Below are 12,598 nucleotides of genomic sequence, written 5' to 3'. Positions count from 1 at the left end.
CTGGAGTTGGGGGCATGATGCAGAGAAAGCGCTTAGTCAGGTGCCCAATGCTTCCTAAGCCAGGAAGCAGTCGCTGCTAATGTAAAGAATGTGGAGACTGATGCCGACAGTGTGTGCCAACCCAGGCGAGGGAAGGGATTCCTAGAAAGGAAGAACTTCTCCCAAGTTTGTAAGATCTGCTTCCACAAGAGCGTACAGTTCTACTAAAATGGGCAGACGTGAAGTCTCATCGGGGGACCAAAAGGTGACTCCTCGGTTACCTCAGTTTTTCAAATCATGTAAAGTCGCGTGCTGCTTAAGGATGGGGACATGTTCTGAGAAATGCATCCTTAGGCAATTTCATCATCATGGGAACATCGTGGCGTGCACTTGCACACACCCAGATGGCACAGCCTGCTGCACACCGAGGCCGTGTGCTGCGGCCCATTGCTCCCAGGCTACACGCCTGTGCAACATGTTCCTATACAAAACACGAGATCAGGTCAAGGACAAGAGGACACGATGCAATTAAGAGAAGCAGTGAACGTGAGACATGTGAGGCTGCCGCCGGTGTGCCGCGGCTTCCTCTTTTACAGCCAGCTTTTTTTTTATATAAGAAAGCGTACTCTAAAATAATGATTAAAAACATAGCGTAATAAATACATACACTGGTAACATTGTCATTTGTTACCACATATGTGCTGAGTATCACTATATGTGCAACATAAGTGTGTGTTGCTTTCACATAACTGGCAGTACAGTAAGTTTGTTTACGTCAGCGTCACCACAAACACTTGAGTAATATGTTACAATGGCTACGAAGTCACTAGGCAATAGGAATTTTTCAGCTCCATTATGATCTTAAGGGACCACCATCATATATTTGGTCGGTGACCAAAGAAAGCGTTGTTATGTGGCATGTGACTGTACTCAAAAAATACTTCTTACTAGCATGCTACAATCAAAGATTTTTTAAGCTAAATTTTTTGCTAACCAGTATGTTCTGTAAGAAATACTCACTCTCGCTTTAGCCCCCATCATCCAAGGGCGGAGAGGACCCCACGCTGCCCCAGGGAGGGCTGTGGCCTAAGGAAGGCTGTGTGGGTCTGCTCTCCAGGGTCTCAGTGGCCTGAGCCACAGCACTGCTGTGTCCCCTCTGCTCGGGGTTCTTGTTGCCTTGTTTTTTTAATTATTATTTCTATCTGGAAGGATTGGCTTTTGAGGGAATGATGTTCAAGGAGCCGAGGGTAGGAAAGGCCTAGAAACAAAACCGATAGTACATTTTGCTGGAAAACTTCTGTCACAAAATGAAGGTAAAGGTCCGTGGTTTGCTTCGGTGACTCATCGGTAGTGTTTTTGTTTTTCTGGGAGGGTGCTGACCTTTGGGTCCTGACCACCTCGCCTACCCCCAGTGCAGCAGGCGTACATGGAGGTAGGGGCTGTCACGTTTTACTGGCCTTGGAGCGAAAGGGCATACCTCCTTGCCTCGCTCTTGTTGTTTTGGTGTCTACTAAAATGCACTGTCTACAGCACTTAAAACAGGTTTACATAGACGCTTTGTTAAAATAGGAACTCTGACCCTGTTTCATGGTTTTTGTGGCTGCAATTAGCCATTGTTTATCAGACTCATCGCAGCTTAACCCTGTTCACAAACCATAAAAGGATCGTATACTTTGAGTGCCTTTACTTCTGAAACCACATGTTGTTTCATGCCTTTATGTTTCGCTAAAATAACTTAATGGCATTTTTCTGTGCCTGTGGCCTCATCAGAAGAGAGGTGCATTTCAATTCAAAGTCTTCAGAAATCTCATATTAAAAATCCCTCAAGAATTGTTATCTACAAAATATCTTTTTATAGTCACTTGCCTCCTTTTTGTCTTTACACTAATGGTGTGTTACCAGGTGTCAGCATCTTAATTTGTTTTAGTGATTCTCATTGCAGCGTCCTTGAGGAAGATGTGTGTGTGTGTGTGCGCGCGTGCGTGTGTGTGAGTCCGCGCGCACGCGTGTGAGTGCAGAGCGAATGTGTCCCCTCTTTGCATTCTCAGCACAGAGCACTGCAGAGCTTCCAGCCTTCCAGGTAGAAGAGAAATTGTTGCTATGGTAATAACACAAGCATGAAAACAGGCCATATCCCCGTGGGTCTGTCGGGGAGGAGGGACGTGGGCGAGGGAAGCAGCAGCAGAGAGGAGTGTTGAGAGGGCACCTAGCACAGTTAGAGTGAAGCCGGGACTAAACATTTTTCATGTTTACTGTTGAATTCAAGGTCATTTTCTGATTGCGCTGTGGTGACCGAGAAACGTAAATGGCCTTTTACTCCTCAGTGTCCTCCCTACACGCATACAGAGAATGAGAAGGACATCTGTCACCACTCTAGTCTCCAGAGGTCACATGGCCTTCTCCCAGACTGTGGTTAGAAACACGTGTCAGTACGTGTAGCCGGTGTTCTGGTCCAAGTGGGCCGCCCACCCAGACCCACGGCACCCCCTGCCCTTTGTCGCCAGTGTGACAGGCTGACCAGCCCTGCCATCTCTTTCAAGACCAGATGGCAGCTGTGTGCTCTCTGTCTGCACTACATGCTAATGTCCTTTGAGAAGATAGACTTGGGATCACCTTGGTAACTCGGAGCAGTGCGGAGAAACTAAGCCGGGCCCTCCAAGGTCGGGGCGAGGCGCACAGCCAGAAGCCCGCGCACTGCACTGCTCCACCAGACAGTCCAAGGGTGCAGCTCAGCCCCTTGAGGTGCCATTCGTGTCAGAGTTAAGAGAGGCAGACATGGGAGACTGCCAGTAGAGCTCTCGGCAGGTTTCAGGGGCTTCCCACCCCTGAGCTGCTCACAGGCACAAGGCTAGAGGTGACAACGTCAGGAGTCACCAGGGCTTCCTCATTGTTATTTGTGTGCTTTCAGGAGTCATTTTGGTGTGATGGGTTGGTTTTAAGTATCCTTATTTTTTGGAGATGTAAACTGAAATACCTAAAAATAAACGATGTGTAATCTGGGATTTGCTTCAGAATTATACTGGGGGAGGCGGTGGGGATGGCAGGGTAGATAGGGCATAGATAAACTAGACTGGTCCTGAGTTGATAGTTATTAAACATGAGCGGTGGGTACTTGGGATTCATTATATTATCTACTTTCGTATATGCTTAAACTTTCTCATAAAAAGCTAATTTTTAAAGAAATACCAGCTAAAGAAACCTAGGTCTGTTTGGCTTTCTGTGTCTGCACTCTTAGCAGCTCTGCTCTGCTGCTTCGAGGCACCTCACTCTCAGAACTGGAAAGACCCTTACTGTTCTACATATTTTGTGGCAGTGTCGCTTTTTTAAAAGATGAGGGAAATTTGTACCATGACAGGATGTCAACAGGTATTTGTGGGAAGGTTAAGGAGTAGTCAGCCTGGGGAGGGAAGGCTCTGCGTGTAGTTTCTCTGCATGAGATTCGTGGAAGTGCTGGCCTGCTGTTTTCCAGCTTCTCCGTGAAAACTCTCTGAAAGGAATCAGGTAGGTCGCTAGACCGTAAGGTGAGCAGCAAGCCGCCCTGGAAGCCTGGGGCCCAGCGCCGAGGCCCTCCGCGAAGGCCCTGGTACAGGCACAGACAGGCTGTCCTTTCTCCCGGACGACTTCCAGCATGCTGTCCAGCCTCCAGGCCAGGAGAGAGACCACGTGACTTTTCGAGTGTCCTAGTCCAGAGTCTGATTTCTAGGATAGTCCAGAGTCTGATTTCTAGAATAGTGAGGATTTTCAAACTGGCATTGGCATTTGGTTTTCAAAGAGAAATAAGTTAAGAGAATTTCTCAGATCAAATCCCTGTAGCCTCATAAAAGCTCCTTTTGGTTTGATTTCCCACCAGAAGTTCGCATGAAAAGCATTTAAGTTTCAGAAGCTCCCAGCGTCTGAGAAGCCATCCAGGTTCTAGCCCAAAGAGAGCGAGGTTGACTGTAGGTCCATCGTCTTTCGTTTCTGACTGTGGCTTGCCCTTTTGCCTTCGTCTCCCCTCTTCTGTCAGATTTTGCTACTGAAAACGTCTCCTGTCACTGCTTGTCATGGCACCACAGCTGTCTCAGCTCCGAGGCCCTCTCACTTCCCATAAAATCCTCCCTTTCTGCGCAGGGCCAGAGCCCACTCTGGCCTAACCATAGGTAGACCCTTCGTCCAGGCAGGCACCCTTGCCCTGACCGGGCATCACCATGGCCTCGCCTGCTGTGCGGGGCCTTTCCTCCTCCCCCTCTTTCTTTCTCTGGACTCACTTTTTCCTAAAACCTTTCGCCTGGCCATCGTGCAGAAGAAGCTGCAGCGGAGGGTCTTGCCCCTCATCCCCCCCGGCATTTCTTCTGTTTTCTCTGAGCATGCTCATTAGCTGCTCCCTCAGCATAGGCTTGTATCAGGACAGGCGAGATCTCACTGCCGGGGTTGGAATTGGGGTCATTCATTCAGCAGCTGTTTATTGAGCGCTGTGCCTGAAGAAATGCAAAGGTCAGCCACAGCTCTAACCTGATATGCGGACAGGGGAGGCCAGCCTGGGGCAGACAGTTAAGTAGTGAGACAGTGATGGGGACCGCTATGGGCAGTCAGAAGAGGGTTGGTCACTGTGATTTGGCCTGATTGGGAAATACTTTGTGAAAGACCTGCGTCTTGTCCTGTCTGGGCCCTGATGGGTGGAGATCGGGAAAATGTATTCCAGGGCCAGAGTACGACTGGAACGAAGCTGTGTGGCGGGTCAGCCAGTAGACATGTGTGACAGAGCCAGAGGAACTAGGACTCTGGAAATAAATATACCCACATGGAAGCAGATTAAGGAAGGTTTGGTTCTGGACACCCTGGGGAGCAGGGAAGATGTGATCGTAGCTATGCGGGGAGATTGGACCTTGTAGAGCTACGAAAGGGAGTGAGAGTTGGGGGGAGATTAGATAGGGACGTTAGGGGAGCAGGAACTCTCGTCAGTTCAGTTACCAGAGCAGGTCGTTTCTGGTAACCTGGAAGCACACAGTGTTCCCGAAGTCCTCGGCAGACAAAATGTCCGGTCCCAGAGCTCGTCTGTGCGGAGCCGTAGGTCTTTGCAGTGGTTTCCCTTCTTCGAAGGCCTCAGTGGGGTTGGATCTGCTCGGAGAAACCCAGCTCTCCTGCGGGCTGGCTGGGGGGCTGCCAGGGAGAGGTGGCAGTCCACGGCTGACGGTGGGCACGGGCCAGGCATGTGTGTGCTTGAGGCCGCCGCGGGGTCAGTCTTCCCGCCCACAAGTGGCCGTCCCTGGAGCACAGCCGCTGTTGGCAGAGCGAGTATTGTGTTGGAGCCGCGTTGCTGCGGAAAAACAAGACCTAGCACATCACTTCTGAGCTGCTCTTTGCTACGGTTCCACGGCCAGCCTGTTTCTTTAGTCCTTGGGTGCCTTAAGTATGGAAGAAATCATGTAATTGTCGCAAGTTTTTCCCTCATCCATTTAAAAAGACTTGTTTTCCAGCTGAACGCATGTTGGATAAGCTTAATTTCTCTCACTCAGATAAGCTTAATTTCCCTAACTCTGATGTGCGTACAGAGAATTGCCTAATTCTCCTTTTGCAACATGTTTTCCCAGCTGCTAGGAGGCCTGATTTTTTTCTGTGGGCCTCCTGACAGAGATGCAAACAGTTTAAGGCCCCGCGGTTCCAACTGCTGTGAGTTACCACGGGGGCTTGGATGTTGGTGTGTTTTCCCAGGGAATATATTTATCTGGAGTTTGGGTCCACTCTCATGTCCCTGTGACAGGAGACAGGGATCAAGGCGGGGCTGGGCTGCAGCACAAGCCACAGCCCCTCTTTCAGAGTGAGGTCTCCCCCTGCCCAGCTCCAGTCCTGCGTCGTCATTGTGTGAGGAAATGAATTTCGTTCCTTGGACGCGATCTCACTGGAACCCTGTTTTCTGGGGCGCCTCTGCTGAGCTCTTTCAGCAGAACACAGATGGCCTTTTTATACCTTGTTTTGTGAAACGTGCACTTCCACAAAAATAAGGCTTGCCGCCCGTTCGTAAGTAAACACCTCCCTTTGCAGGCGCGGCAGGAGAGGCCTGCGTGTGGGAGCAGCTTGCGGGGTTTTGCTTTCCCTCAGCAAATGCCTGGCGTGCACTGTCCGTCCAAGGGTGGCTGCGGGGAGAGCATGCTATTCTCTTGCTGCCAAAACCACAACAAATGACAACTTTCCGTTCTGTCATCTCTCTCAGCTCCACTGCTGGGCAAGCAATTCATTTTTCTACCATAAAAGGGCAACGAAGCTTGTGCAGAGCCGCGGTGCCTCTGCGCTGCAGTGAGAAAGCAGAAGACAGGCAAGGGACACGCAGCGGCGGGGGCAGCAGCGCTGTCGCCGGGCCCACGGCGCTGCCGGGCCCGGCTGCGGGCAGCAGTGTGAGGGCAGAGCAGGTTTGGGCAGCGATGACATCTCATCGTGTCCGCTGGGCCCGTGAATGTGTCGTTCTAGCCTGTTACAAGACTGCACTGAGCCTGTCCCGGTGGTTCTAGACTGTGGGCACGTGTTCTCCATTTGTAACTGCAGGTGCGGGATTTGTAAGGGGGACCTGAGGGTCACGTAGTAGTCTAGACACCTTCACTGTGCAGGTGAAGAAAGAGGTATGGTGCCAGGTTCATGCGGCGTGAGGAAATCCTCGAGTTTGCGTCCTCGGTTATATGTGGACTTTGGGTTCAGGTGTGGCTCTAACCTGTTTCTTCAGTGACTATTAGTGTAGTCTGACTCAGTTAACGGTGAGCCACGGAAACCTTGACAATAGAAATATGGTTCTTAACTGGTGGGTTTGTGTGTGGATCAACCAGGGTCTTTAAGAAAGTACCTGTTTTTTTTAGTGTTATCTGTAAAATCCATGTGTCCTTTAGGTAATTGTGAGTAAGTGTTCCAGGTCAGTACGGGAGCAACTAGAAAGCAGACACTTAGCTATTTTGACCAAACTTAGAGAGCCTTGGAGGCAGTGGCAGCAAAACTCCTGCCCCACGCAGCCTGGCACAGGAACTGGCATACCAGCTCAACGCAAACCGCGGCAGCACGGAGAAGGCCGCTGCAGCTGGAGCCCCACGCCGTGGCCACCCACGCAGGTCTGTGCTCTGGGCTCCGCCTTCTCTACCAGGAGCGGCTGCTGCCCCGGAGAGGGCAGATCTCAGAGTGAGCCAAGAACAGTGCCCACATCTTTTTGCCTGGCCGCCTTGAAGGTTTTCTTGTAAAGAATCAAGATTTGTCATTTAAACTTACCTCAATTCTAACTGCACATCTGATCTCATAGCAGATGCTGGAACTCAACCAAGCACAATCCTAAGGGAATAAAAACATGTTCAAGAATCTTGCTGATCTGAAAATCTGGGAGGAAAAGCAGAGATTTTCAAGGTTAAATTTTATTACCCAGATAGTGCTGGTGGTCAGAATAGATTGTAAGCTCATTGGCTCAGAATCAGAAGTTAACTCAGAAGTCATTTCTGGAAGAAAATCTCACTGAGCGGCGATGGTGGAAACAGTCTCAGCATGAATGATTCAGTATTGCATTCCGAGACCTTGTTGGAAACGGTAAGACTAGTTTAAAACCTTACCGCTCCAGCAAATAAAGCAATTGGGTAGGCAGTTGTCAAATGGAAATTTTATACAGTTATTTTTTAGCATGACCTTTCTAAATTATTTTTTCTCAGTAGTGTAAAACTGAGTGTCTTATTAATCTGTCAAAGAGCTAATTGGTGTACTTTTCCCTGGGACTTCTCAAGACCTGCACTGCCCTTGGAATAAACAGAACAGTGCCCGAAAGAGTCGGTCTCCACCATGCACCTCATTCTTTCCTGTGGGAACCTTGGGAGCTCTGTTTTTTGTCAGCAGCAGCGAGTGAATTTCATCTCGTAGAACAAGTATTAATTCTTATTTGGTATAATTTTTATAAGGCTAATTTCTTAAGCAAATAGCATCTGCCTCTTGGACTGAGTCTCTCCTTCCTCATCCATCACTGTCTACACATGCCTGGGCGTCCAGCTTAGAGACATCAGCCTGCTTGCTTCCTAATTTGGTCAACAGTATGCTTCAGGCAGCCTTGCCTAACTTAGAAGAACACAAAAACAGGGAGTAGCTTTGATATAGCAAAGGGGGATTTCCTTTTATCAGAAAACCTGCAGTTTGCCTCTACTTCCTCTAAAAAGAGGAAGTGACACTTTTGGAGATGAGAGCTTGCGAGTTCCCTCTTCACGTCTGCTTCTTCATGCCAGCCTCTTCCCGGCCAGTTCCTGCTCTTTCCTTCCTCATCCATCTAATGCGTCTCCACATTTACAGAGTTTAACTTTATTCTTAAGGAATTTCAAAGAATAAGGAATTTTCATTTGAATGTTCATCAACAGGGAACAGGTTAAGTACATTTTGGTGCAGCCACACATGGCACACACCAAAGGTCAGCAACCCTTTTCTGTACAGGGCAAGATAGTGAGTATTTTAGGCTTTTCGGGCCAGATAGTCTCTGTCGCAGACTACTCAGCTCTGCCCTTGTAGCTCACAAGTAACTGCAGACAGTAAGTGAGCAAGCGAACCTGGCTGGCTGTGACCCAATGGGATGATATTTACAAAAATAGGCGGCAGGCCAGATTTGGCCTATAAGCCATAGTTTGCCAACCCCTGGCACATACCATAGTGTTAAAAAGAATGACATGGGTCCAGTTGTGCCAGCAGGGAGCTGTCTTCAAGATGTATTAAGTGAAAAAAAAGCAAGATGCAGATCGGTGGGTGTAGTGCGCTTCTATTTGATTCTCAGATGGGAGGAGGAGGAGGAAATGGGTGCTGACATGTACATAAAATCTGTGTGGAAGGGTAGATAAGAAATTGGCCACAGGGAATTGCTTTGGGGAGACTCACTGTGGGGGAGGGAGAGGAGTGTTGTGTGTATTACTTTTCAGTTTTAAAAAAATTGCACCCATTTTCATCAACCCAGTCATCTCTGAAGTTTTAAAGGGGTTTTATTTTGTCTTGTTTAAGAGAACTTGAAAAGGAGAATAGAAATGTGATTTTTAAAAATATGCTTATATATTTTCAAGCCCATAGCCATTTCTCCTGGATCCCCGTGGAGGCTGACTTTACCACCCTCCAAAGGAATGCCTTGCCTCAGGTGATAAGGGAGGGGACCCAGTGGGAAGAGCTAGGACTAAGCATCTCTGCCTTTTTTCTCTCTGGCCTTCTTGCGGGAGCCCTGAGTGCAGCCAGCGATCTGCCCAGGAGTCAGAGCCCCAAGGGGATAAACACAGCCTTCAGTAACTGTGATTCAGGACTGCTTCCAACTGTTTCCTTTCCCCGCAGAGCCTACTTCTGACTAACCAGTAAGGGTGGGTTCTGATCCACCCAGGTATTGCGATGACCAGTTTCAAAAATGTCTGCTTTTGGTCGTGAAACCAGCAGATAAAGTTGTTACTTTCCTAGTATGTAAACAGTTCACTTTTGGTATATGTGGAACAGGTGAAAGGTTTGGGAGCAGTCCCTCCTCTGCTTAGAAGGTGATGTGGATACGAACAGCTCTAGAGTCACGGGTGGCCATGGCCTTGCTTCTTCACTCCCTCTCCCAGCAAATATTTTTCAGCCAGCTATACTGAATCTTTCGCAGGCATGAATCGCAGACTTATTTGCTGTCATTCAGTTCCTGTGCAAAGCTCTGCAGAAACGTCAGACATCATACCTTTTGAAATCTTGCCTTGCAAACGCGCTGGTGTAGGGATTTGCAGCGGTGCAGGAGCAATTGGAACAACATAGTCTTCTGTCCCCTTCACTAACGGAGTGCCTGGCTGCCAGCCCCAGGCCTGTTCTGCATCACTTGTCTTGACTTTCTTGTAAAAGCATTAAGTGGGAAGGTACCAGTTCTGCTGAATAAGCAGGCGCTGCCTTTTGTAAGAGAAGTCATTTAAAACATTGAAAATGTGTTTGAAAGATACTGGTGTAGTTTCCTCTGACCCCAATTTCATACACGAGTAACTCTCCCGTGCCAGAGACTTAGCCTTGACACATTCCCTGCCAGGTGGCCAGAGACTGTGTCCACTCCAGAAGAGGGGAAGCTGTCCTTAACTTGATCAAGGACACTAAGAAGTTGTGCTTTGCCATATGTATTGCTCTTAAACGGAAGCTAGGCATTTTTAAAAATAGATTTTAAACTAACTAAACTAACTCTCTATGTCTCTCATGCACGCTTTCTCTCTCTCTCACAAACACACACACACACACACACACACACACACACACACACGCACTTTCTTCTTACCAACACTGCCTGCACATACACATATCCCATCATGGCCCTCTCCATTACTGCTTTTAACCTTGAAACCTCTGTCGTACACTTATGCATCCATCCCATTCCTGCTTTTGCATTATTAATGGGCCTGGAGCAATCCAGCCAGAACACTGACATTACTAATTACTGCTTATGACCGAGAAATGAGGAGCAAGGAGTAAAGTGGGTCGCAAGACAGTGTCATAACAGTAATATACTGCTGTTGGGCACAATTGCCTGGTGCCTGCTCTGTTCGTTCAGGACAGAGGTGGGCTGTCTGTGGGCAGACCCTGCAGAGTCTGCCGGCAGGAGTGGGAGCATGCATCCCACCAGTCACCCCAGGTTCGCATCTATGCACAGGGTCAGAGAAGGGGATTCCTTGCTGTCAGAACTACAGACCTCCAGAATTCTTACTCTGGCACAACAAGCTCTTGGAAATAGGTTCTTTGCACTGGCAAGGTGAGCTCAAAGCAGACTGAGACGCAGCAGTGGTACAGGGAAGGTGTGAGCGGGAGCCAGCCCTGCCTTCGCTCTGCTGCGCTGCGTGCTGGGATCAGCCCTTTGCTTCCGGATCTGAATCTGCTCATCTGTTTGAGTTTCCTCCAGCCCCCAAGCCCCAGCTCCATGACAAGTGTGTAAGTTTTACACGTGAACACCTGTGTTAGAAGGTGTCAGCTTGGCGGACTGAGCACGTTGCTGGCCTCATGTATGAAATGCTGGGCCAGAGCATTGCGGGAGGAGAGGGGGCCTGAACTTGACTGCCCTCACTAGCCAGGGCCCCTCCCACTGCCTTATCTCTGTGGAGTAGCTAACCCTAGCCCTGCTGACTTAAGAGGGGCAGTTTGGTATTTGCAGATGTGCGTGAAAGACGCTCTGTCGACACACCAGTGTGCGCTGGCGTGGCAGTTTCTGTGGGAGGTAGGGCAGCAGCTCCCTGCAGGGCCTGAGTCGTGCTTGCTTTCGGGAGAGGAGCATTTCATTCCCCCAGAGCCGTTGATCAATCTCGGGCCTTTAGTGTGGCCTGGGGAGCCTTAGCACAAACCCACCTACCTGGCCTCCAGGGGACACTGACTGTGTTTTCTAGAAGAACAGAAGTAGAGAGCGACTTAAAGATGGGAGTAAAATAAAACACCGCTGAACTCTGTACGCATAGGTTACCTGCCCCCTTGCGTACCCTTTTCTTGAACTCCACATATCTAAATTATTTTGTTCAAGTGTACTATCCTAGAATGTCTTGGAATTATAACCCTGAAACTAGATTTCTTATGCTTTTGAACTTTACTTGTGGAAAATCCAAGAGAAAAGGAAAAGTATTTTGAAATAATATTTTTTTAATTGTTGAAAAACAGGAAAAATCCTTTTGAGAGCACACAAAGCTTAGATTTTTCTTGAAAAGAAAAACAGCTTTGTGAAAGTGAGGAATTATTGATCACTTGACAGTAGGACTGAGAGGATGTGGGTTTCTAGGTGCCCAGCCTCCTGGTTTTGAGATGTTCTGCTTTTCTCTTTTCTTTTGCTTTCTTTTTTCTTTTTTAATACTACAGATGTGGTCGTAGTTGAGAGTGTTGGGTTGAGTCATGGTTCTCAAAACTGAAAATAAATCCTGTCACTTTTCCCATATCTCACACACCACCAAGATGCTGAAGGCAGCTGTGTGGGAAGGGCAGGCGCTCGGGCAGGGGGGCCACCCTGAGCAGCGCTGCCCCAGGGCCCTCCTGTGTCACCTGTGCTTTTGGCACACGTGTACTGATGGGGGAGCTGTGTACTGGGAATTCTTTTTGTCTTATGGTCTCAACTTCCTGTTCTCCCACAGCAGAATCATGTGTACCCCCAGGGTTCTCGGATCCACCTAAGGAAAAAAGGTTATTTCCCTTTTTCAGTTCTGCCAATTCTTTTTTCCCTGTTCCTTCATTTTGTTAACATTTGAGGATCTCTTACATTTTACTTTAAAAAGCACAGTGATTACATGGTAATGTTTACCTTTTATCATTTAGGCTCCTGTATCACATATTATCAAAAGCAACCCTTTTATTGATAAGAAAGTGAGCTAGGTAAATTGAGAATTGTCCAATGCTAGTCACCAACAAAATTCCATATCACCTATTCCAAAAGAATCACAGACCTGTAGGTGCTGCTCAGGAACTATCTCCAAGAACTGCACCGTCAAGCAAGGCACAGTGTACAGTGCAAGCGGTGGGCTTCTTTGTGTGTTAGGTCAAGGATTTCCCTGTTAGATATGGGCATTGTACTTTCTGTAAATGAAACAAAACTGCAAAAGGAAGGCTTGAAACAAGAGGGGAGCTTTCACTCTCTGTTTATACCTTTCTGTATTTCTCGGTATGTACATATATCTTCTTTCTTTCACTAGTA

At 48.2% G+C, this 12,598-nt stretch overlaps 1 protein-coding gene across 1 annotated transcript in view; it reads left to right on the top strand.

The window, feature by feature from the left end:
- Nucleotides 1-5,296, top strand: part of RNF216 (ring finger protein 216) — a 40,881-nt gene extending 35,585 nt beyond the window's left edge. Inside the window, exons 13-14 of the mRNA XM_011363832.2 lie at nucleotides 4,905-4,947; nucleotides 5,216-5,296. Of these exons, the coding sequence (XP_011362134.2) occupies nucleotides 4,905-4,947; nucleotides 5,216-5,296 (124 nt within the window). The remainder of the gene's footprint in view (nucleotides 1-4,904; nucleotides 4,948-5,215) is intronic.
- Nucleotides 5,297-12,598: the final 7,302 nt, after the last annotated feature.

Source organism: Pteropus vampyrus, unplaced genomic scaffold, assembly GCF_000151845.1.
Source record: "Pteropus vampyrus isolate Shadow unplaced genomic scaffold, Pvam_2.0 Scaffold90, whole genome shotgun sequence".
NCBI classification, from domain to species: domain Eukaryota; kingdom Metazoa; phylum Chordata; class Mammalia; order Chiroptera; family Pteropodidae; genus Pteropus; species Pteropus vampyrus.
This window is presented reverse-complemented; position numbering and strand designations above follow the sequence as displayed.